Genomic DNA, 25,886 nt, shown 5'->3' with positions numbered 1-25,886 from the left:
AGAACCAGACTTTTTGATAAAAGGAGGGTGTTTGTCCTCGCCTGACACACAAGGCAAAGAAAACTCATCAATTTAGTGTGCCAGATTCCTCCACTCACTGAGCAAACCAAGCAATCTACCACAGTCAGTTCTTTACTTTTTTGCAGTGCTGGGGATCAAATCTAGGGCTTTGTGTACGCTAGGACAAATCTTCTACCAAAGTTATATCCCCAGCCCACAGCCATTTATTTTAATGAGGTTACTCAAGATTTCCTCTTTCTTACAGCATTCCAGGAATCTGTTGAAGATGGGCTAAAGTCATCTTTAACAAATCTTTGCAGGTGAATCACAGACATCAGAGAAGTAAGTTATTTTTATAGCAGGTAGGTCCTAAGTGAAGTTAGGTCATGATCTACTTTCAGGTGGACAACACTTCTACTTACAGTTGCGCCACAAGATTTTGGTTCTTTTGCTGTCTTTTTCTTGCATTTCTTTAGATTTCACATATTATTGATTTGTTTTATAGAACACTGATTTCCTTTGGAATAAGCCTGTGGGTAAGGGAGAACAAGATAATTTTAAACCAATAAGAAAAAAAGAATCTTTCTTGAAACTGTTTAATGAATGTTGTTTGTTCTAAGGTTTTGGTGCATAACTTCAAGACAATTTCACAGAACCTACTGCTCTTGGTAGGGTTAAAGTGAAGCTTTCTATTAGGATAATGCAGAGGATGACATTCTTTCAAAAAAAAAAAGTAGGAATGGTAAACTATCATCTACCAGTCGTTTTCCCTCAGGCACTGAGACTGTAACTGTCCAATAAAGAGGAGACTTCAAAAGTCAAGAGTATTCTTTAGGAGTTATTTCTTCTTTTCAGCAAGTCTGGCAATTAGGTCTTTCCATTCTCTCCTCTTCTTTGTGATGTATGTGGGGGTGAGTAGCTGCAGCAGCGATTCTGGCCGTCCCCTAAAGAAGTTCTGACACAAGGCCTCAGTGTTACAGATCACGTACATCCCACAGTCATAGCTGTTTTGTTGAGCTGGGGCTTTCTCTTCCACAAAGACCAGTTTGTCTCCTTTGCTCCCTAAGAAAGCCTCCAGTTTCTCTGCTACCTGCTTTGCATGGATTGAGTTGCTTCTGCTGTGGGAATCATAATGAAAGAAGCTATTTTCATTTTGGAGATAAACCAACAAACTCCAATGGGTACCCCCAGCTGCCTGGTTGGAATTATCATTGATGGCTAAAAATACAGCTCTCTTGTGGGGAAGATCCAGGGGTTCAAGGAACATGGCAATCTCTGCAGGATTGTTGGTACACTTGATGAATTGGGTGACTTCTGGACTGATGAAGCAGATGTGGTCTGAGAAGTCATGAAACTGACTATTGGCAAAGTACTCAAAGGCAAACCCAATAATATGGTCATTAAGCCAGCTTGGAGGATCTAATAGTGAGACATCTGACTGCCGCAGTAGACTGTCCATATAACTCAAGACTACAGGGTCCATCTTGCTTGAACAATGCTGCTCAGAAATCCAGAAGCTGAAGGAGAGTTAGAAGGCAGTAGTTAGTGTTGAATATGATATTGGGTACCATTCTTACATGATCGTAGCAAAGACTACATATAATTTTAAAATGCTTAATAATACTCATTAATGCTGAAAAACAGAACACTAAAGAAACTTTAGCTTATGTACTGAATATAAACAATTTGAAAAATTTCACACAGACAATATGAAAAATTTGATGTTCTACTTTAATGCAGAGATTGATTAAAATTATATTATACCTGGTGTTTTTAAAAAAAAACATAGCAGAGCCGGGCATGGTGGTGGATGCCTTTAATCCCAGCACTTGGGAGGCAGAGGCAGGAGGATGTCTGTGAGTTCAAGGCTAGCCTTGACTACATAGTGAGTTCCAGGCCAGTTGGGACTATAAGGAGACCCTGTCTCAAAAAGACTAAAAAAAAAAAAAAAAGAAAAAGAAAAAACCCAAAACTAAAAAACCTCAAATAGCCATAGAAGAAACTACATCCTGACCTTTATTTATTCATTTATATGTAATCATGTTTGGTGGTGCATGCCTGTAATCCATGCACTTAAGAGGTGGTGGCAGGAAGATCAGGAGTTCAAGGTCAGCCTCAGCTACATAGTGAATTTGAAGTTCACCTGAGCTACATGAGACCCTGTCTCAGTATGAATATGCATGATAACAACAGCAAACTATTTTTAGAGTAAAGATGAATTCAGAGTCTGAAGAAAAATGTTACTAATTACCAAAGAAAATTATTTCCATTACAACACTAATTTTCTTTTTTTTTTCTTTTTTTTTTGGTCTTTTTGAGACAGGGTCTCTCTGTAGCCCCAGCTGTCCTGGACCAGGCTGGCTTTGAACTGACAGAGATCTGCCTGCCTCTGCCTCTCGAGTGTTGGGATTAAAGACGTGTGCTACCACATCCGGCTACAACACTAATTTTCATGAGATAAGATAAAATATTGTTCTCTCCCTCCATAATAGAAAGTGATGGTAATTAGAGTTGCAGTTAAAAGGAAAAGTAATTTCAGGAATAGAAAATTATGCAAATATACTAATACAAATGAAATTCATTCCCAATTCTGCCCAGTTGTGTGAATGAGTACAGTTTTGTGCTCATCTCCCATCTTTAAACTTCGAGGAGTGGATAATGACTTTGTAATATTTATAAAGTAAGTTGGAAGTGCTTTTGATGTTTAGTTAGGATAGCACAGAGACCTGGTCCAAGCCTTAGTTTTAGCACTGATTTGCTAGTATAATTTTGAAGACTAAATAAAATGATTTTTGTCCTTGTTTTTTTAATTAATTTTTTATTACACTTATTTATTATTATTTTTTTGTGTGTTTCAGTGTGTGTGACCTGGTGCATCAGTGAAAGTCAGAGGATAAGTTATAGGAGTGAGTTCTCTCCTTCCATCATGTGGATACTGGGGATTGAACTCAGATCACCAAGCTTAGATCATCAGGCTTAGGGGCAAGCACCTTTACCCAGTGAGCCATCTTACCAGCCCTGTTTTTTTTTTAATATATATATTTATTATTCATTATTTTTATTTTTATGTGTATGAGTGTATTGCCTGCATGTATGTGAGTGCACTCGTGTCGTGCAATGCTGTGGAGGTCAGAAGAGGGCTTCGGATTCCCCTGGAATTGGAATTAAGGATGATTTTGAGCCCCGATGTGGGTGCTGGGAATCGAACCCAGGTCCTCTGCAAGAGCAGTCAGTGTTCTTCTGAGCCATCTCTCCAGCCCCCAGCCCTGGTTTTTAAAATTAAATTAAACTTATTCTCTCTCTCTCTCTCTCTCTCCAAGCACTTGGGTGCAAACGATGGCACACATACAGAGGCTGGAGGACAACTATATTGCTGAGCCTACTGTCTTGGTTTTTGTCATCTGTAAAAAAGGCATGTGCTTGCCTTATATAATTCAGAGTTGTAAAGAAGGCCAAATAACTCTTCTTGCAGATACTTAAAGAGTTTAAAAGGTATAAGTGATATTCATGTTATCATCTGGATGTTGTTAGAAAGACAATCAGAAAATCCAGATGAACTCCAAACCAATTAAAGCAAATGAGGTTGGAAGCTAATACTCATTCACATTAGCTTGTTTATATAACAACTGATTAACTTAGAGAAGCAAGAGAAGTTGTCTCATGGGATGAATATCTTGTGAGTACTCAGAACAGGGTGCTAACAAAGACAAGTCTGACAGGTATAGACGATGACTTATTTGAGGCTATGGACTGACTGAGGTAATATAGTTAACTGCTATGCACTGACCTGTAGTTCTAAAACACAAGTCAGGAAAAGTATCACATGCAGACTGAGAGAATAAAACAAAGCATATTGTAAGGAAACAGTAATATTGGTTATAAAAGATAGGATTCTGACATCAATTTAATCAAGCTTAACCAACAGACACATTATTTTATCATTTGGTTACACTATTAAAGCAATACAAGTTTAATATAACCAATTCCATGTAATCAAAGCCACACAAAAATGTACACAAAAATACCTCCCAAGAAAAACGTCAAAGCAAAAGGAAGTGGATAAGATGTATACAACATAGTTTTGTGTATACACAGTACATTATAATCTGAACTACTTCAGAAGCAATAAAAGGTTGCTTATAAGAAAGTATACCTTTTCTGGCATGGTGGCCCATGCCTTTAATCCCAGCACTCAGGAGGCAGAAGCAGACAGATCTCTGCGAGATTGAGGTCAATCCGGACTACACAGCAAGTTCCATGCCAGCTGGGCCTACACAGTGAGACTCTGTCACCAAAAAACAACCCCCTCCAGTACAGATATTTATATATCCATAAGATCCTATAAATATTTGTGTTTTTTAAAATTTTTTTGATTTATTTTTATTTTATGTGTACAAGTGTTATACCTACATGTATGTAAGTGTACCCATGTCATGTAATGCCTGAGGAGGTCAGAAGAGGGTGTCAGAGTCCCCTGGAACTGGAGTTACAGACAATTGTTAGCCACTATGTGGGTGCTGGGATTTCAACTCTGGTCCTTTGCAAGAACAGCCAGGGCTCTTAACACCTGCATCATCTCTCCAGCCCCAAGATTTGTGTTTTGGGGGCAAGGTCTCACTAAGTAGCCCCGGCTGGTCTGGAACGTCCTGTGTAGATCAGGCTGGCCTCAAGTTTATTGCAACCCTTCTTCTCCTGCCTCCCAAGTATGAATTAAATTTTTATTAAAGAATAAGTTGGGGCTGGAGAGATGGCTCAGTGGTTAAGAGCACTTGCTGCTCTTGCAGAGGACCTGGGTTCGGTTCTCAGCACCTGCATGGTGACTAACAACTGTCTGAAACTCCAATTCCAGGGGAATCCCATACCTTTTTCTGACCTCTGCAGGCATTACATGACATCAGTGCACATATATACACGAAGGCAATACACATACACATAAAATAAAAATAATAAATAAAATATTTTTACAAATTTAAAAAAGAGAATAACTTGGTACTAGGAGTGCAGCTCAGTGGGGATACACTTGCCTAGCTGTGGGTGGCCTTAGGTTCTACTCCCAGCACAAAAACAGAAGTGAAAAAAGGAAGAGGAAAGAATAACTAGAGCATAGACATAAACTGGAGCCAGGAATGAAGTTAACAAGGCATAGAGCACATTTGTTATGGGTGAGCCACAAATTTGTTCTAAGCTTTTTGGCAGCTAACCAGAGAGTTAAGTTAAATATTCACAATGTTCATAAGGTAGAAATAAAATACTTGCTCAGGAGAGGTAACAGCATTGAACAGCTTTGTTGATTCTATGTGGGGTTTTTTTGTTTTTTTTTTTTTTTCGGTCTTTTTGAGACAGGGTCTCTCTGTAGCCCCAGCTGCCCTGGAACTCACTATGTAGACCAGGCTGGCCTTGAACTCACAGAGATCCACCTGCCTCTGCCTCCTGAGTGCTGGAATTAAAGGTGTGCGCCACGACGCCTGCTTTATTTTATTTTATTTATTTTTTTTGAGACAGGGTCTCACACTGTAACCCAGGCTGGCCTGGAACTTGCTATATGGTCATGTTGCCAAGCCTGGCTTCAAATAGTTTTTTCTCAAGAACATAAAGATGAGGATGAAGAGATGCCTCAGGGGTTAAGAGCACGGCCTGCTCTTGCAGAGGACCCAGGTTCTATTCCCAGCACCCATATGGTGGGAACAAGTGTCTATAACTCCAGTTCCAGGGGATCCGACGCCCTCTTCTGAACTCCATGGGCACTGCAGGACATGGGTGCACTTACATGCAAGCAATACACATACATATAAAATAATAATAAAAGAACATAAAGACAACATGGTATATCATAAAATATATGTTCCATGATATTTTTATGACAGATGCAAAAGTTCAATATGGGGTATTTCTAAAAATTATCCTTAATATTAAACCTAATGGCAAATGACAACCTAGTCAATTTGATAACTGCAATCAATTTGGTGGATACTAAGTACTGGGACTTGATATAAGGACATGTTTTTTTTTGGGGGTGGGGTGGGGACAACAGTGTTTCCCTGAAACCCCAGCTGGCCTGGAACTTACTATTTAGACCAGGCTGGTCTTCATCTCACAGAGATCTGCACCATATAAGAATATCTGACTATTAAGGGGAATGGCTAGTCTATGTCAAGCCAGGCTTCCTGAACATAGCCTCCCTCTTCATACCTTCAGTGAACACAGTGTAGGGGTGAATGCAAGACTGCGCAACTTGGCGAATGCCTGAGCTCTCTATGCTGGTAACTCTCTGTGACCCACAGCTTAACAGCCAGCTAGGGAAAGGAAAAGTTCCTAAATGCAGTTTACCTCACCTTGGAGGAAGTAGCAAAAAGCACTTCCCATGGGCCTTCTAACAAGCTCCTTCTAAACCTTGCCTGTACTCTATCTATTCCCACTTCACTGTAGTCATACTCAAGATTCTCTATACACTTAAAAGCACTTTCCTTATTTATTTGTTTATTTATTTATTTATTTACTTACTTATTGGTTTGTTGACACAGGGTCTCATGTAGCACAGGCTGGCCTCAAACTCATGAAGATCCTCCTATTTTAGCCTTCTGAATGTTGGAATTACAGGCATGAGCCGGCATACCCAGAGAGGCCAATATTATATTCAAATAGTTTTTGTGGTCTGGGGATATTGCTCACTGGTAGAATGTTTATCTAGCATGTGCAAGGTCCTGGGTTCAACCCCTAGCAACAAAAGATGGGAAAAAATTTGTGTTTTGTCTGAGCTTTAAAATACACAACATGAGGCCAGGTGTGGTGGTACACGCCTTTAATCCCAGCACTCGAGAGATAGAGACAGGCAGACCTCAGTGAGTTCAAGGCCAGCCTGGTCTACATAGTGAGCTCCAGGACAGCTGGGGCTACAGGGAGACCCTGTCTCAAAAAGACCAAAAAAAAAAAAAATACAATATGGGAGCTGGAGAGATGGCTCAGTGGTTAAGAGTACTTCACTGTTCTATCAGGGGACCTAAGTTCAGATCTCAGTACCCACATTGGGTGGGACACAAATGCCTGTAACTCCAGTTCCAAGGGATCCAACACTCCTCCTGGCCTCTTTGGTACAGTACCTCTGCAAGAGGGTACACAACACAAATACATTTTTTTAGAAATTTATTTTTATCTATATGTGTATGAGTGTTTTGCCTGCATGTATTTAAGTGCACCCATGTAGTGAAATGACCTTGGAGGCCAGAAGAGGCTGTTGGGTCCCCTGGAACTGGAGTTACAGACACCAGCCCCACTCACACACACATTAAAAAAAATACAAAAAACGGGCTCGGCATGGTGGCACATGCCTTTAATCCCAGCACTTGGGAGGCAGAGGCAGGCAGATCTCTATGAGTTCAAGGCCAGCCTGGTCTACATAGTGAGTTCCAGGACAGCTGGGGCTACAGGGAGACCCTGTCTCAAAAACACCAAAAAACAAAACAAAACAAAAACAAAACCCAAAAACTGAAAAGCATATATGGTATTTATTAATATACATATTTTATATATCTATGTGTTTACTTGATACAGGGTCTCATGTATCCCAGCCTGCCCTTGAACTCCTTTTTAAACTTTTATTACATTTTATTTATTATTAATTATTAAGTATATGCAGATGTGTGTATTCCATGTTGCCAATGTGGACGTCAGAGGACAATTTGTAGGAGCAAGTTCTCTCTATCATATACATCCTAGAGATTGAATTCAGGTTGTCAGGCTTGGTGGCTGGTGCCTTTACGTGCTGAGCCTCCTTGCTAGGCCCTGGCATTGAAATTTCTGTAGCTCAAGATGGTCTTGAACTTCAAGTCCTCCTGCCTTTACCTCCTGAGTGCTGGGTTTACTGGCCCGCTCTACCACACCCAGTAGATATGGCACTGGGGATAAAATCCAGGGCTTCCTGTAAACTAGGCAATATTCTACCAACTAAACTACAGCCCCAGGCCCATAAATGGTCTTTGTCTGGGTACCTGTATTTTTATGATGTTTTCAAGTGACTCTAAAAATTTCATTTAGCTCTACAGCTCATGATTCTAAGTCTAAACCCTGATATTTTAAATCCTGTCATTTAAAGAATTCTAGTTTTCTACTTTAAGGGTTGGCAAACTACAGTCTATAGGACAAACTTTTTTGCCTGCTTTTGCTAATAACGTTTTATTGGAACAAAGCCAGGATCATTTGTTTACATTTTGCCTGACTGCTTTTGAGCCACACCTACAGAGCTGAGCACCCTGCAAAGCCTGAAGTATTTAGTGTTTGACTTTATAGAGAAAAAAACTGCTGGTTTCTCTTCTAGACCACTGCTAGGTAACTTACTGTAAATTTTCTGGATGAATTAATTTCAAGGTCGTTCTAAAGTTAAAAAAAAAAAAGCAGTGGGGCTATTTACTAAATATTTTACAGTTTCTAGTTAGATATACCTTTATTTAGAAGTGTTTCTGCTATTTTTATTTGGATTTTTAATGAATAAAAATGCTAGATATACTAATAATAGTGGATATAAACACAAAGTATCTTTTATAGATGGATAAGGAAATATTTTATGAGATCAAAAATATCTATGTGGGGCAGGATTGGAGATGTCGCTGTGGTTAAGAGCACTGGCTGTTCTTCCAGAGGACCCAGGTTCTGTTCCCAACACCCACATGGCAGCTAACAACCATCCATAACTCTAGCACCAGGGGATCTGACATCCTCTTCTGGCCTCTTCTGGCTTTGCATGACACAGGTTCACGTATATACATGCAGGCAAAACACTAATACACATAAAACATCAAAAGTATTATAAAAATATAAACTACATTATATAGATATATTTGTATTATCGGTTAATAAACACATGAAAATATATTCAAGGGGCTGGAGAGATGGCTCAGCGGTTAAGAGCATTGAATGCTCTTGCACAGGACCAGGTTCAATTCCCAGCACCCACATGGCGGCTATGAACCGTCCTTAACTCCAGTTCCAGGGGAATCTGAAGCCCTCTTCTGACCTCTGTGGCATTGCACGGCATGGGTGCACTCACATACATGCAGGCAATACACTCATACACATAAAATAAAAATAATAAATAAAATATTAAAAAAATATATTCAATACCTTACTAGTACTTAAAAACGAAAGTAAAAAGCTGGGTGTGGTGCACACCTTTAATCCCATTCAGGAGGTATAAGCAGGTGGAACTCTGTGAGATGGAGGTCAGCCTGGTCTACATAGTGAATTCTAAAGCAATTGGGGTTACCTAGTAAGACACTCTCTCAAAAAAGAGAAAACAACAGTAACAACAAAGCAAAAAATACAAGCTAAAACAAAAAGAAAAAGTAAGTAATATAAGTTGAAACTAAATTTCCTTTTCTACTTATCAGATTAGTGAACATGAGGAAAACTAATAACTAGTATTTCTGAGACTATGGAAAATGAACGCTCTCATTTTGGTAGGAGTGTAAAACAAATGTAACTTTTATTTTAATTTTATGTGTATGAGTGTATTGCCTACATGGGTGTAAGTGCACCGGTATCGTGCAATGCCCTCGGAGGTCAGAAGTGGGCATCAGAGCCCATGGAACTGGAGTTATGGATGGTTGTAAGCTACCATGTGAGTGCTAGGAATCAAACCCAGGTCCTCTGCAAGAGCAGTCAGTGTTCTTAATTGCTGAGTCATCTCTCCAGCCCCACAAATGTAACCTTTTGAAGGGTAATTTGTCCATATATGTATATATTTGAGACAGGGCCTCCCTGTAGCCCCAGCTGGCCTAGAACTCAATATGTAGACCAGTCTGACCTTGATCTCACAGAGATCTGCCTGCCTCTGCCTCCTGAGTGCTAAGATTAAAAATGTGAGCCACCTTAGAGCCTGACTCAGAGCCAAGGTGTTTCTTTTTCTTTTTTAGTCTTTTTGAGACAGGGTCTCCCTGTAGCCCCAGCTGTCCTGGAACTATGTAGACCAGGCTGGCCTTGAACTCACGGAGATCTACCTGCCTCTGCCTCCCAAATGCTGGGACTACAGGCATGCGTCACCACGCCTGGCTGAGACAAGGTGTTTCTATGCAACCCAGGCTGACCCTGAAATTTTAATTGTCTTGCCTCAGCCCTCCAAATAATGGGATTATAGCCATGAGCCACCATGCTATTTATGAAAATTCTACGTCAATAAATTTACATCTATAATTTTATATTTAGTGGCTGAATAGTTTCATCTGTGGAAGCCCTGGTAATTAAATATACCTTCATCTTCTGAACTCCACATCATTTCCAATTTTTCTTTTACAGATACTGCTGTGTTGATCATTTTTGCATACATAATGTTTCCCTTATGATAAATTTATGCAAGTTTAATATGCATGTACATTCTTTAGGAATTAAAATAGTGCAAACTCATTGCTAGCTCTGCATATGTGGCAGCAGCTAAGGGAACCAGGTTTGCCAAAGCCATTGTGGTGCTAAGAATGCACTGGTCACCAAAGCTGGTGTGCATTCTATCCTGGTACAGCCCTGTGTAAAAAAAAGAATTAAAATATAATGACAAACTGCCCAGCATGGCAGTGCATGCCTTTAATCCCAGCACTCGGGACTGCAGCTATATTTTTATACTTTTTGATAGTTGGCTTCCTTTCTTCCTTCCCTCCCTCCTTCCTTTGCTGAGGATTGAATTCAGTGCTCTCCCCTTTTTTGAGACAGGGTCTTCCTGTAGCCCCAGCTGGCCTGGAACTCGCCATGTTGACCAGGCTGGCCTTGAACTCACAGAGATCCACCTGCTTCTGCCTCCCAAGTGCTGGGATGAAAGGCATGTGCCACCCACCCGCTGTCCCCTTTTTTAAATGAGTATATAATAAATAAAAAATAAGTTGTTTCCATTTTAGGGGAAAATGATTTATTGATTTACCTTCTCTTCTCACATCAACCTACAATATATCTGTTTCTCTAACACAAGTCTTATTTCTGTCCCCTGGGAAAACTAATATCTTTGCCATATACCTTCAAACATGAAGTTTTGTTTTGTTGTTTTTGAGATTTGCTGGCCTCTGCCTCCCAAGTGCTGGGGTTAAAGATGTGTACCACCATACCTGGCAAACATGAAGATTTAAAAACAATTCGAGGGGCTGGAGAGATGGTTCAGTGGTTGAAAGCATTTGTTGCTATTTCAGAAGACCCATGTGATGTTCCCAGCACCATATGGCAGCTCACAACCACCTTTAACTCAAGTTCCAGGAATCCAAAGCCTTCTTCTGGCTTCTGAGTGCACCAGGCATATATATGGTACACATACATATGCTGAGGTAAACATTCACGCACACAAAATAAAAATAAATAAAACTTAAACAGATTATAAACAGGGGTTGGAGAGATGGCTCACCAGTTAAAAGCACTGGCTGCTCTTGAAGAGGACCTGGGTTTGATTCCCAGCATCCACATGGTGACTAACAACCTTCTGTAGCCCCAGTTCCAGGGGACCCAATGCCCTCTTCTGATTATTGGAAGATTAAATCCAACTTCTAAAGGATGGTTCAATTTGCACTTTCATAAAAAAAAAAAAAAAAGAATCACATCCAAAACCAAATTTACTCTTCAAGGCAGCATAAGCAGGAATATTTTTAGGAAGGAAGTTTAAGCTTTTTTTGGGTTTAAATTTCCCTTAATTAGATATTTCCTCTTAATGGTAAGTTGAAACCAATGAAGATTTGTTCAATGTGGCATGTAAAAATTACCATCAAGATTTGTATAACTCCTTTGTGGGCAGAAAATTAGGTTTTACTCATCTACATATTTACAATACCTTACAAACTGGAGAGATTTAGTAAGTGGGTATGTTACCACAGTAAAATAAGAAATTGAAAAATCTAGCCTTGTGTGGTGGTGCACACCTATAGTCCCAGCACTAGGGAGGCAGAGGCAGGTGGATCTCTGTGAGTTGGAGGCTGGCCTGATCTCCATAGTGAATCCAGGCTAGCTGGGGCTACAGGGAGACCCTGTCTCAAAAAGACCAAAAAAAAAAAAAAAAAAAAAAAAAAAAAGTAAAAATTAAAAGACAAAATTAACAACAAAACAGATTTAAAAAGTAAGAAAAACAGAGAAGAAATAAAATCAAGAAAACACTAGATGCTCAGTTTTCATCATCAAAGACAATTGCACAGGGGGCAGTGGGAGTTCCTCTTATTATGGGGGAAATGTAACAACTAATAATTTTCAATATTGGTTAAAGAATAGGGAAACAGGAACTATACTTCTGGTGGAATTACAGTTGTATTTGGAAAGCAATTTAAGCAGTTGCTACCAAACTTTAAAAAATGCATAAATCCAGGGGCTGGAGAGATGGCTCAGTGGTTAAGAGCACTGACTGCTCTTACAGAGGACCTGGGTTCGACTCCCAGCACCCACATGGCAGCTATGAACCGTCCTTAACTCCAGTTCCAGGAGAATCCGAAGCCCTCTTCTGACCTCCGCAGCACTGCACGACATGGGTGCATTCACATACATGCAGGCAATACAGTCATATACATAAAATAAAAATAATAAAATATTTTAAAAAATGCATAAATCCTTTAAGAAAGCAATTCTACCTTGAAGAATTTTTCCTAGAGAAAGGTATACAAAATAAGTAATGTTTGTAGCTGGGCATAGTGTGCACATGTTATCCCAAATCTGAGGTCAGCCTAAGCAATTTAGGAAACCCTGTTTCAAAATAAAATAAAAAAAAGAAGGTCTGGAGCTACAGTTCAATGGTAGAGTACTTGCCTAACAAGAATAGAAAAAAGAAGTCATGAGCCATGAAAATGTTCTTTGCAGTTTGGCATTTCTACCTCAAGAATGTCTGTAACTGTCATGCTTTTCTCAGCCTTTACTATAAACTTGGCATGAAGTATTTCTCAGGCTGACTTTCTTTAATCCTGCCCCTCACTTTATTTTTGAGACAGGATTTCTTTTTGAGACAGGATCTCTTATAGCTCAGACTGGCCTTGAATTTGCTATGTAGCTGAGGATGACCTTGAACTGATCCTCTGGCATCAGTTCAAGGTCAGGCATGTGCTATCATGTCTGGGTTGTCTTTTAATCTGAAAAATTCAAAGCCTGGCAGTTAAGAGATAAACTGTCATTACAAATTTTTAAAAAATATTTTATTATTTTTATTTTGTGTGTATGAGTGTATTGCCTGCATATATGTGAGTGCACCCGTGTCATGCAATGCCACGGAGGTCAGAAGAGGGCTTTGGATTCCCCTGGAACTGGAGTTAAGGACGGTTTGCAGCCGCCATGTATGTGCTGGGAATTGAACCTGGGTCCTCTGCAAGAGCAGTCAGTGCTCTTAACCACTGAGCCAACTCTCCAGCCCCTACAAATTTCTTATTACTGTGGTTATGTCCAGCACATAGTAGGGCCTCATTAAATACTTAGTACTTTACAGTACTTTGGTGATGGGAAAAAGAACTCTAATGGGATCCGGTTATGATATATAGAGCTTTCTGTCTTAGCAATTTGTCTTTAAAATGTTAGTTAACAAGAACACTTGAGTATTATCTGAGTCAGGCTTGGTGATGCATGACTGTAATGGCATTTGGAAGGTGGAGGTAATAGGATCAGGAATTCAAGGCTAGCTTCAGCTACACAGTGAGTTTAAGACCAGATTGGTCCAGGAGACCCTGTCTTAGAAACAAAAAACAATAATAATAAAAATCCCAAATCAACCAACCATCCAGCCAATCACTTATGCAGTATTAGACCAAGTTTGAATGACATGTTAAGTTGAGCAACTATTTATTTTAGCTACTAATGTAGAGTCAGAAATAGTTACTAAAAAATGGTCATGAAAAAATGAGCTAAGGTTAGAAATCACTAAGCCTCTGGGGCCACTCTGAGATGGTCCCCCTCCTCCACCCCCCTGCCACTGGCCATTAGGGAAGGTAGGGCTAAGATTTTCAAAGCTAAAATACAGATACTCAAATAATAGCTATAATTGAGACAAGTTTTCTTGGTGTCAGGACTATGATCTAGTGCCTTTATATGGAAAAGGTAGCAATTTAACTGGAAGTCAGAGAAAAGCTCTTTCAAAGATTTTCTGTAAATAATAAAAAAATTTTATCTTATTTTTATTTTACGTGTATGTGTATGTGTGTATTGCCTGCATGTATGTGAGTGCACCTGTGTCATGCAATGCTGCGGAGGACAGAAGAGGCTGTCAGATCCCCTGAAACTGGAGTTAGGGACAGTTGCTAGCTGCCATGTGGGTGCTGGGATTTGAAGCCGGGTTTTCAGTAAGAACAACCAGTGTTCTTAACTGCTGAGCCATCTCTCCAGCCCCATAATAAAAACATTTTTTAAAACGTTTGAGTGTGAAGCCAGGCATGGTGGCTGGCTTTAATCTCAGCACTCAGGAGGCAGAGACAGGAGGATCTCTGTGAGATTGATAGCCTGGTCTACATAGTGAGTTCTGGGCCAGCTGGGGCTACAAGGAGACTTTGTCTCAAAAAGACCAAAATAAATAAATAAAGCAAGCTTATGAGCTTCAAGCATTATTTTTGCTTTCAGATAACTTTGTTCTCACTTCCTCTTCAAAAGGGACAGAGAGATGAACCTCATGCTCTACATAAGCTTGAGTTTTTAGTCTGTGTTGAACCACATCACCACCCAAATGGCTTCTGCAATCATGTGATAGACAGAAAGTCACTACAGGCCAGTCATGCTGAATAAGGTATCCTCTCAGAGAATCTGGTTCTGGAAGTTAAGTAACTCTATTCATTTTGGTTAGTAATGCTGAAACCCCAAATTCATTTTTGGAATCTGCTTAATATGCACATAGTTTGGGTACTGGCTGGGATTTTAGCACCAAGTTTTTATATTGTCTAATATTGACTGGTATCTGCAGAGGATGAGTTATCTGGGCTTGAGTTGTTTTCTTTTTTCTGATTAATGCATTTTACTCATCTAAGAGGTTGAAAAGGCTGGCAAGGAAAGAGGTGTCCTATCTTAGTTATACTAACCAGGACTGATCCTGCTTAGCTTTCAAGACCAGATAAGATCTAGTGTGTTCAGGGTGATATGGCCATAGATAAGGGAGTGGTGTCTTGACTTTAAAAAGCCAGAAATGAACCACACACACAGGTACAGATGACATTTTATTATCTTTGAATCTACATATGTCGTTAGGCCATTGCTCTACATAAGTACTCACAGTATCTTTTTTTTTTTTTGGCGGGGGGTATTTTGAGACAGGGTCTCCCTGTAGCCCCAGCTGTCCTGGAACTCACTATATAGACCAGGCTGGCCTTGAACTCACAGAGATCTGCTTGCCTCTGCCTCCTGAGTGCTGGGACTAAAGGCGTGCACCACCATGCCTGGCTTATTTTTTTTTTTAAAACATATGATGACCTACTTCTTTTTAAAAATTTTTATTTAGTATTTTTTAAAAATTTTATGTGTATGCACGCATTGCCTGCATGTAGGTAAGTGCATCCGTGCCATGCAATGTCTGTGGAGGACAGAAGAGTCTGTCGGATCTCCTGGATTTGGAGTAACAGACAGTTCTTAGCTGCCATGTGGGTGCTGGGATTCGAACCCGGGTCTTCTGCAAGAACAGTCAGTGTTCTTAACTGCTAAGCCATCTCTCCAGCCCCTCACAGTATCATTCATAACACAAGGAGTGGGCTTGCCTCTTGACCATTTTATTGACCATATAAAATGTTAGCAGACTCCCATACTGGGTGGATAATCTTGCTAAAAATGTATGTACTTTTCTCCAGCCTTTCTTTTTCTTCTCTTTCATCCTTCCTTCTTTTTTTCCTATTTGAGGCAGTCTCACCATGTAGCCTAGGCAGGCCTCAAACTCTGAGATTCTCCAGCTTCAGTCTCCCAAATGCTGGGATTTCAAGACTGTATTACATATCCAGCCTCAAGATTCATTTTTTTAAAAATTAGTTTATTATTTTAGTCTTTTCATTCCTATTTTCTCTTTTGACAATTAACCCAGACTTTATTCTACATTAATTTTTTTCAAACAAAACCTGAAATCATATTATTTACCCAAAACTTTAAAAATATTTATTTTTATTTTATGTGTATGTGTGTATTGCCTGCATGTAGGTAAGTGTAACCATGTTGTGCAGTGCCTGAGGAGGACAGAAGAGGCTGTCAGATCCCCTGGAACTGGAGTTATGGACAGTTGTTAGCTGCCATGTAGGTGCTGGGAATTGAACCTGGGTCTTCTGCAAGAACAGTCAGTGTTCTTAACCGCTGAGCCATATCTCCAGCCCCGATTTATCCAAAACTTTAATATTTCCTCATCATCATCTAGCTTAAGTAGACGTTACAGGTTGGCTTTTCACAAAAATAGCTCCAATTTATGTTCCTGATCCATTTTCTAGTATTGCTCCTATAGATATATGACCCACAAGCCTATTTTCCATGAAGGCTCTGATTGTTAGGGAATAGTGGGTTAGTACTCATTAGTAGGTTTAGTTGCTGTCCCAGAGGTAAATGAGAAACTGAAAAAATAACCCTTACCCCAACAGAGAGGTTCAGATGTGAACAACAACCTGTCATCTTTTCCAAACACAGTACTGATACGTCATATTTTTGCTTAAGACTATTACAGTCGGGGGTTGGACAGATGGCTTAGCAGTTAAGAGTGCATAGTGCTCTTGCAGATGATCCAAGTTTGGCTCCCATCATTCACTGAGAACTTACACCCACCTGTAACTCCAGCTCCAGGGGATCTGACACTCCCTGTTGGTCTCCTTAGGCACCTGCACTCATGCACATAACCACTCCTCCAATAAAAATAAAATAAATCTTAAAAAAACTCAACTATTATATTGGGATATTTTGAAATTGGAGAGCTATAGGCCAGGATGTGCCTACAATTTCAGGGTCCTAAGAATTTAGACTGGCAAAAAATTGCATCTTTATTTTCAATTGATACTGGCTGAAATTTATTATTTTTATTATTTTAAGGCAGGGTCTAACAATGTAGCACTGGCTGGCCCGAAACTCACTATGTAGACCAAGATCTGCAGGCCCCTGCCATTAAAGGAGTGTGCCACCATACTCAGCCTATTTTTATTTTTATGTTTCTGGCTGAAATTTAGCATTTTCTCCAATACTAGTAGGCAATAACTAGTAGTAGAATTAGTTGTCTCTGTCTTTGTCACTATTAGAATTCTGGTATTTTTCACATGATTTAATGTTGTTGCAGGTATCTCAATTTAATTTATACTCATTACTCCCTTAAAAAGACAAACTTGGGTCTATTGCTAGAGGTTATTTAATGCATAAAGAAGCACATATGTAATTACATCACATATATTTTGTTTGCTTTGTTTTTTGAGACAAGGTCTCCTTGTAGCTCCTACTGGCCTGGAACTCACTATGCAGACCAGGCTGACCTCAATCTCACAGAGATCTTCCTGCCTCTGCCCCGACTCCCAAGTGCTGGGACTAAAGGTGTGTGCTACCACACGAGGCCCTACATCGCAAATTTTAAAAACATTTTAACACTGGCTTCTTGCTTCTATGTATTTTATTTTATGTATTTAAGACTTCTCTGAGATCAAGTCAATGGGCCAAATTGCCAAAGGAATCTAGATTGTAAGAGGTTAAGGGCTTTTGTTATTTATATCTATTGTTTGTAGTATACAATTTAAATCCTGTAGCATGGAATTCAAGGCTCCTCATCATATGTTCACACATTTATCATTTTCATCTATCCTCCACCGCTACTCTTCAAATTATGCTCTAGCCGTATCAGACAACACTCTCTTATCTGGAGGTAGAGAGACACTTTTTTTGAACCCTAATTAATGTACAGCAGTTATGCTGTCTTGAGCTTTACCTTATATAGTGAATTCTTCTGTGTTAAGAGGCCTGTTTCCCAGTGTGATCCTCAAGGGCTGTATTTTAAACATCTTTATATATTTTTCTTAGCACAAATGATTGATAAATGAGTAAGACACTCTAAATTTGCAAGACAGTGTGTACAGGAATTTCTAAGGGGAGTGGATGTTGGTCCCAGAATCTCATAATTGGCTTAACTCTTGTTTAACTATTGGTCTTTTGGGGACTAGAAATGTGAATTGCTTTTGAGCTCTGAGACTGGAAATACAGCTGATAAAACCTGTTTGCAAGGTAAAGCAAAGAGTAACCGAGGTGGGACCTGATTATGTGTATGAGTGTTTTGCTGCATGTATGGCAGTGGGACTGGTGCCTGTAATCCCAGCTACTCGAGATGCTAAGACAGAGAGGATCTGACAGTTCAAGGCCTGCCTAGACTACAGAAAAAATCAAGGCAAGCCTAGGCAATTTAGTGAGACCCTAACTCAACAAACAAAAACAAAAAACAAAAAAGAGGGCTGGGGGTAGTGGTAGAGCACTTGCATAGCATGTATAAAGCTCTAGGGTCACCTAGGTTCACTTCCCCTGCTCAGTACTGCCCTCCCTCACCTCACCCTGGCCCCAAATTGAGGCTGGTACTGTGCTGACTGGAAAAGCAGGTGTGGCTTCCCTTCTCTGTTCCCAGAGCAGTCATTCAAAACTTTCACCATTCTGTTCACTATTTCTATCTTTAACTCTCTCTGTTGTCAAATGATTTCTATTTTAACCTTTCAAAGTCAACTCCCTTAACTTGCTGCCTGTTCCCAATTCCCATCTCTCCCCTCTCAGTAGTTTGGTGGCACTCAACCCTCCTCATCAGAGTTCAGTTGGGGAGCTAGAGTTTACTATGGGTTGGGGGAGGAACAATAGCATTCGACTAAAAGAACTTCCTAGGTGATTCTAGTGCGCACAGGCTCGGGTTCTAGTGCTCTTTTGACTGTACCTTTCCTCACCGTCAATCATTCACTTCCAGCTTCCATAGTACAACTTAGGAAAAAAAAAGCTTATTTTTATTTTTTATGTGTATGAGTGTTTTGCTGCATGTATGTAAGTGCACCACATCTATGCAATGCAAAGCCAGAAGAGGGCGTTGGATCTCTTGAAACTGGAGTTTGGACAACTGTGAGCTGCCATGTGGGTGTTGGGAATCGAACCCAGGTCCTCTGCAAGAAGAGTCAGTGCTCTTAACTGCTGAGACATCTCTCTAGCCCCCACAGTACAACTTTTTAAGCTTTTTCTTTTCCCAGTGGTAATGAATGATCCCAGAGCCAAGCGCATGTTAGCAAGCTAAGCAAGCATTCTACTAATTGAGTTAAACTACTCTTTTTTTTTTTTTTAATTTGGCTCAGGCTAGCCTTGAATTTGGCAATCAACTGCCTCACCCTTTCAGCAGCTAGGATTACAGGCTAGCTAACCCAGTGAGTCTGCCATCTACAAAGAAAGGAGCCTTTGGTCCCACGTTTCTTCGTTACCCTCACGCTTTATAACAAACTTTAGAGATTTTCTTTTTCTTCCTTTTTTTTGGAGGGGGGGGTTAGACAAGATCTTGCTATGTACTCCAGGCTTGGTCTCAAGTTCGCCACCTCGCTTGGCTGCTTTGGAGGAACGTCTACAGCAGTACGACTTTTACTAGGTATTTCATAATCCTTTCGCTCTTTACTCTCCCAGGCCACTGCCACACGCTTTTACACTTGTCATTATCTCCACTTCCACCTCTTCTCCCTGTTCTTTGATCGACTACTGCTCACCAGGATTCTAACACAAGTCCTCTGCCTGGTCTTAAAGTCGCCTGAGGAAAATCCTCTGTAATCAGGAACACCACCTCGTCTGTATTCAGAGATCATGCCCTGTAACTTTTATTTACTTATTATTTTCTTTTGAGGTAGCCCCAGCTGGCCTGGAACTCCCTAGGTAGACCAGGCTGGCCTCGATTTCACAGCGATCCGATGGCCTCGGCCTCCAGATTTCTGGGCTTAAAGGTGTGCGCCACCACGCCTGGCCCAACCCCTATAATTTTACTGGCTACCATTGCAGATTCTTTTCAGTTTCTTACATCACAGAGCATTTCAAAATGCTGAAATTATTTAATTTACTTCTGTTTTCCTGGGTCTTACGGTACATAAAACAACCCAGTGAAGTAAGTCTGTGGAATGAATGGAAAGAAACACTTGGACTCGGGGGTGGGGACGTATGGGGGAGAGGGCGTGCGTGTGTGGAAAGGGGCGGCGCTGAGACTCCAGCTGCAGAATGGGGACCAAGTGCTAGGGTACGCAGGAGCCGGAGTCTGCGTGGGCGGCAAAGCGATCCACTGCCTCGGTAGACTGAGACAAACCCAAGTGGGGAGGAGGCTTCTTACCTATTCCTCGGGCCTCACCACCCCAACCAGCCTTCAGGCACCTCTGTACTGGCCGGAAAGTGAGACCTAAGGTCGCAAACCAAGAGTTGGCGTTCCCAGCCTTGCGACATTTCTGTCTAGTCAAGCCTGGGACGCCAAGGCTGAGTTCCCAGCCCTGCCGTAAAGTGAGGAAAAGCAAGTAGAGGCGGTGGCGAAGGAACCGGGGCGTGTCCGCGCAAGCGCAGGCTGCGCGCTCTGGACGCATCACGTGCGGAGGCGGGGCCAGGCGGGGCCGCCTCGGGCTGGCCGTAGGGGGCGTGGGAGGTAAGTGCGCGCGCGCCTGTTCGCCTGCAGCCGGAGAGTCGCGCGGGGCGGGGCCGCGTGCGCGGGGTCGGGGGCGCGCGGACCCAAGCGGACTGGGGACTTGGCGGCTGTTGGTGGTAGCTGACGAAAAGTCCTGGCAGGACCGTGAGGGACCGCGGCGGAGGTACTGGTCTCAGGGGCTGCAGCGGCGACAGCAGCTGAGGCGGCGGGTCGTACGCGTGCTCTCTGGGCGGGGTGCGGCGGGGGATGTGCCTGCCCAGGCCGGGCGGAGTCTCTGACAGGGCGGGGGATGCGCGGCAGTCGCTCGCTCGGACCCTTAGGCAGCTGAGCCCACGGTCTCGGAACCGCCGGATCCCCCAGCGGCCTGGGTCTCTGCTGCTCTGCTCCCGCCTGACCCTGGGAAGCGAGGGTGGGAGGCGGCTTCCGCCGGAGAAGAAGGGGCTGTGGTGGCCACCGCGGCGCGGCCCGAGGTAAGACCCGCCCCAGCGCCCAGCGGCCCAGCGGCCCGGCCCGGCCTGGCCTGGCCCGGCCCACGTCTCAGTCTCGGCTCTTTGGCTCCTTCGCAGGGCCGCCCCGCCCCGCCCGGGCGGAGACGTCCCGCCAGCGGGTCTGCCCAGAGCCTGGGGAATGCCGGAGTCCGGCCCGGATCCCTCGTAGACCCCACCCCTTGTACCTTCTATTGGCCAGACACTGTCCTGGTGCCGCGGCCGGGTCTGTCACTGTCCTCCACCGCCTGCTGAAGCCCCTTCAGCCTCCCTTAGGACTCTTAATGGAGCCTCCAGACTCCGTTACGTCGGACCGGATCTCAATCCCGGAGCCACAGCCGCCACTGCCAGTCCCGCTCCCCGCTCCGTTGCGGTTCCCTAAGATCCGTCGCTACCCCAGACACCCTTGGCCAGCTCGCTCTCATCCAGCCGGTTAGCTCCCCCCTTCCTAGACAAGGTTTCAGATGCCCTCTGTCTTGGTGCTCTTATCTTCTAAGTAGGTCTGGGGTCAGCCCCTTCAGTCAACGTCAGAGTCCTGAGCTCCTGCATCCCCTCGTATAGCCTCTTTCCCAGACCCTCGCTCCTCAGCAAACTGTCTCTAGCCAATCGTGATCCTTTCTTTGGTTGAATTTTCCAGGAAAATTTGAAGGGGTTTATTTACTTAGTCTGTTGTATTCCCTCTGGTGGGATATAAGGGGACAGACGGGCCATGTTTGGACCGTTTGGGCTGGTTGCTGAAAAGGAAGGAGAGGGAAGAGTGGAAGCCCAGAGAGAGAGGGGCGCGCGCGTGTGTTTGTGTGTATATAAGGTCGGCTCTCTGATTCTCATCATGTCAGAACACATGAATCTGTCCGTGTGTGTGTGTGTGTGTGTGTAAGGTCAGCTCTCTGATTCTCATCTTGTCAGAACACATGAATCTGTCCAAATCAGACCCTTTGGGGGCTTCTGTAAGGATTAAATTGCATTACAGTAACAAACATATATATGTCTCCGTATAGTATTTACTTGTAGATTTATACAGATATTTGCACTTGTTTTGAAGGATTAACTAAAGGACCTTAGGATTTACTGGTTTTGAAGTTGTTGGAAAACTAGGATTTGTGCCAGGTGTGGTAGCACATGACTGTAGTCCCAGAACTTGGGAGGTAGAGACAGGTGGATCTCTGTGAGTTCAAGGCCAGCCTGGTCTATGTAATGAGTTCCAGGACAGCTGGGGCTGTAGGGAGACCCTGTTTCAAAAAGACTAGAAAAAACAAACAAAACCCTAGGATTTCTAGCTGTTCTTACCCTGAAGACTTTAATGTCATTCTAATAATTTCCTACTACATGATGCTGCTGTCTTCTCCAAGGAGCATGTATAAATATTATGCAATGTTGATGTCATTACTAACAATCTTCTAAATAGTAAAATATTGAATGTTTGTTGAAGTCGTACTCTTGAGATGTCAGGTAGGTAATGTAATGTTAAATGAAGTGATCAGTGCATAATTTTAATGTTGATGTAGGGGGAAGGGATAAAAAGGTCTTTGTAGTCAGTACTTAATTTTCCTTTCATTTTGTATGTCTGTGGAATATAGGGAAAAATCATATTGAAATTAGAGATAATAACTAGGCATAGTGAAAAGCAAAAGGTTCAGAAGACTAATGTAGTCGTTTCTCCTCCATTCTCCAGCCATCCATTTTCTCATCTCCAGCTTCTGTAACTTTTTATTTCCAGCATTTACAAGCTTTTATCTACATTCTTTTTTTTTTTTTTCTTTTTGAGACAAGGTGTCTCTGTAGCCCTAGCCTGGTCAGGCTGTTGTGATCTTGCCCCAGTGAATGCTGGGAATGGAACTCAGGTTCTTTGGAAGAGCAGCCAGCACTCTTAACCACTAAGCCACCTCTCCAGCCCCTCTACATTTTAAAGACACACAAAGTACACATCGGTTGTTCTGTTTTCATTTAATAAGGTCCTAGAGATCATTCAATAATACAATGGAAGAGCCTCATTTACTGACTGATAGTAATCAATTTTAATGAACTTGGGTTTATTTTCAGTCCTTTTCTTTTACAAACTCTGCTGCACACTTTTATTTTAAATATATCAGCTGTCAGACATCTAGATAGGCTGACTAGATTCACGGGATGGACAACTACTGGGGAACGGCTGGGGTGCTGACAGCACAGCAGACAGTAGCAGGGAAGCTATTGGGAGGGTGCTATCTGGGAAGTGGTTATATAGATGAATAAAATTGGGATGTTCTGTGTGATAGACACAAAAAAAAATCACCAAATTTTAAAAAATGAGTTATATTTGAGGAAGAAGCATAACATTTACATCATGTTAATTAGTAGAGGTGATAAACATAAAAAAGTATCAGCTGTTGTAGTATAAATTCTTTAATGATTGGAAGAAAACACTGATGATTCTTTTGAATCTACAAGAAAAGGTATATCTAAGTTTCTCATTGAATCTATGAGCTATAATAGTATGACTAGCTTTGGTGCTAATTGTATTTATCAGACAAAACACTGAAGTATTTGAAGTGGGCAACCAAAAATATTCAGATTTTCCTTTTTAAAAGTCATTCCCTCCAGTTAGGAGAGCAGATTAAAGTGCAGAATAAAGTTAAGTGCAGGAATATACCAGGAGGGTGATCATGACTCTGAACTTGAGTATTGGTAGTTGACTAGTCTTAAAGATTTGATTGGTTTTGAGGTTGGAGAGAGCACGCAGAGAGTATAGAATCTAGGTTTCTAGTCAGTCTTTTTCTCTGATGTGGGAAGCCATATGATTAAGATTGGGATTTTAACTTTTTTCATGTTGGATGTTACATTAGTGACATGTTGAGCAAGTGTCCATTAGGCAGCCGAATTTGTGACTGAAACTCATGACAGGCTCTGGGCTGAGTGTTGGGATTACAGAAATGCAACATCATGTCTGGTTTTAGGCAGGGCTTGGTACATGTTAGGTATTCTACCGATTGAGCTATCCCCCCGTGCAATTAGTATTTTTTAAGACAGGACTTCCCTATGTTGCCACTTGGCCTAGAATTTTCTGTATAGCCCAGGTTGGCATCAAACTTGATCCACTGAGCCTTTGGATTATGGGTGCTAGCATGCAGAGCTAATGTATGACAGGGTCTCCCTGTAGCCCCAGCTGGCTGAATTTTAAAACAATTTTTTCCTGTAGTTAAAATTTAGTGGCATATAGTTTGTGATGGAAATGGTATAAATTTAGATTTGAAATGTTTATTTTTATTTTATGTGTATGAGCGTTTTGTCTCTAAGTGCTCCTGTGCATGGACAGTGTCCACAGAGGCCATGTCCTAGTTTGTTTCTCCATTGCTGTGACAAAACACTCTGACCAATACCAACTTGGGGAGGAAAGGGTTTATTTGTCTTACATTTCTCAGGTCGCAGTTTATCAGGGAGCCCAAGGTAGGAACTCAGGGCAGGAACCAGGAGGCAAGAGCTGAAGCACAGGCCATGGAGGAATGCTGCTTACTGGCTTGCTCCCCTGGCCCTTGCTCAGCCTGCTTTCTTATGCAACACAGGCCCACCTGCCCAGAGGTGGCACCACCCATAGTGGGGCGGGCTGGGCCCTCCCACATCACTCAACAGTCAAGAAGGTGTCCCACAGACATGGCCACAGGCCAGTCTAATGGAGGCAATTCCCCAGTTGAGGCTCCTTTAACCCAGGTTTGTCAAGTTGACATTGAAGCTATCTAGCACAGGCCAGAAGAGGGTATTGGATCTCTTGGAACTGGAGTTACGGTTGTTTATTATATACCATGTGGGTGTTGGGAACTGAACCCTGGTCCTCTGCAAGACTAGCCATTGCTTTTACCACAGAGCCATCTCTTTAGCCTTCAGTGTTTTGTGATTTTTTTTTGTTTTTAATTTGATGGGGATTTTGCTGTATTGCACAAGGCTGTTGATATGTCTTGAATTCTTGGCTCAGTTGATCCTCCTGCCTCAACTGCCTAATTAGGTAGCTGGAACTGCCAGTGTGTACCATTTTGCTCAGCTAATCTTAGTTGTTTTAAAAGAAATACAAGTACTAAAGTAAAAATTAGTAATATTGTCTCTATGTTTTCTAATCATTTTGAACTATTTAGATGTTTATTCAATCTTAATATTTTCAAGGAAGTACAGGGAGTTTGAAAATAAAGTTTGCCAACATCATTAAGGTTTTTAATTTGAATGATTTTTTTAAGGTATATTAAAAATTTGAAATAACCATTAGTCAGATTTTTCAGACATCTTTAAAACACATCAACTTGAGTCAGGCGTGGTATCCTGTGCACCTGTAATGCTATCATTTGGGAGACTGAGGCAGGAGGATTGCCAGGAATTTAAGGCCAGCCTGCACTATATAGGCTCTTTCTCACCCCTGTCACACACACACACACACACACACACACACACACACACAAATCCAGCAAAAAGTACATCAATTTAATGTTTTGATTCCTAAGTCTATAGCTGCTTTCTAGAACTCTTGTCTGGTTTACACCTCTGCAAATCACCCATAATGGACCTCTCTACATGGTTTCATATTTCATAAGCACTCCAATCCCAAGATAAAACAACCCTTTTCTGCGTCTTTTCCAAAAACACCAGTTGGGAGTGGGAGAGACAGAAATTGCAATTAAAAATTTTATCTTGATTTCGTGTCTTGATTAGTGGCACCCCTCCATCTTGATGAAGTTTTCAAGAACTTGTGAAAACTATCTTCTACTCCACTCTGTTATACTACCAGTATTCAGGTTGTCATTATGTCTTGCACCTTCTTTATTATAATATTTCAGATCAATCCTTCCTTTTCTCCTGGATTCTCTTTCTTGTCTTTATTTTAACTCAAATGCCTTTTGGGATTCTGTGAT

At 41.7% G+C, this 25,886-nt stretch overlaps 2 protein-coding genes and 1 pseudogene across 7 annotated transcripts in view; 2 read left to right on the top strand and 1 right to left on the bottom strand.

Moving 5' to 3' along the window:
- Positions 1-580: 580 nt before the first annotated feature.
- Positions 581-20,310, bottom strand: Senp8 (SUMO peptidase family member, NEDD8 specific). The gene is made up of 2 exons (XM_008836418.3): positions 20,228-20,310; positions 581-1,517 (listed from the first exon to the last, which is right to left on the bottom strand). Exon 2 carries the CDS (start codon positions 1,481-1,483, stop codon positions 839-841), a length of 645 nt encoding a protein of 214 aa, XP_008834640.1. The 5' UTR covers positions 1,484-1,517; positions 20,228-20,310; the 3' UTR covers positions 581-838.
- Positions 10,382-10,506, top strand: LOC115070962 (annotated as a pseudogene).
- Positions 20,311-20,571: 261 nt separating the features above from the next.
- Myo9a (myosin IXA) overlaps positions 20,572-25,886 on the top strand; it is a 269,269-nt gene continuing 263,954 nt past the window's right edge. For all 6 annotated transcript variants that reach the window (XM_029565051.1, XM_029565050.1, XM_029565049.1 and 3 more), the window contains exon 1: positions 20,572-20,693. The gene's annotated coding sequence lies outside the window, so the exon portion shown is untranslated. The remainder of the gene's footprint in view (positions 20,694-25,886) is intronic.

This window comes from Nannospalax galili, unplaced genomic scaffold (assembly GCF_000622305.1).
Source record: "Nannospalax galili isolate Female #2095 unplaced genomic scaffold, S.galili_v1.0 scaffold54, whole genome shotgun sequence".
NCBI lineage: Eukaryota > Metazoa > Chordata > Mammalia > Rodentia > Spalacidae > Nannospalax > Nannospalax galili.
The sequence above is the reverse complement of the archived record's forward strand: the minus strand, read 5'-3'. Positions and strand labels throughout refer to the sequence as shown.

What these genes read in the sequence shown, in the direction of transcription:
- Senp8 (XM_008836418.3), bottom strand. Translation starts at nt 1,483, where the DNA reads ATGGACCCTGTAGTCTTGAGTTATATGGACAGTCTACTGCGGCAGTCA.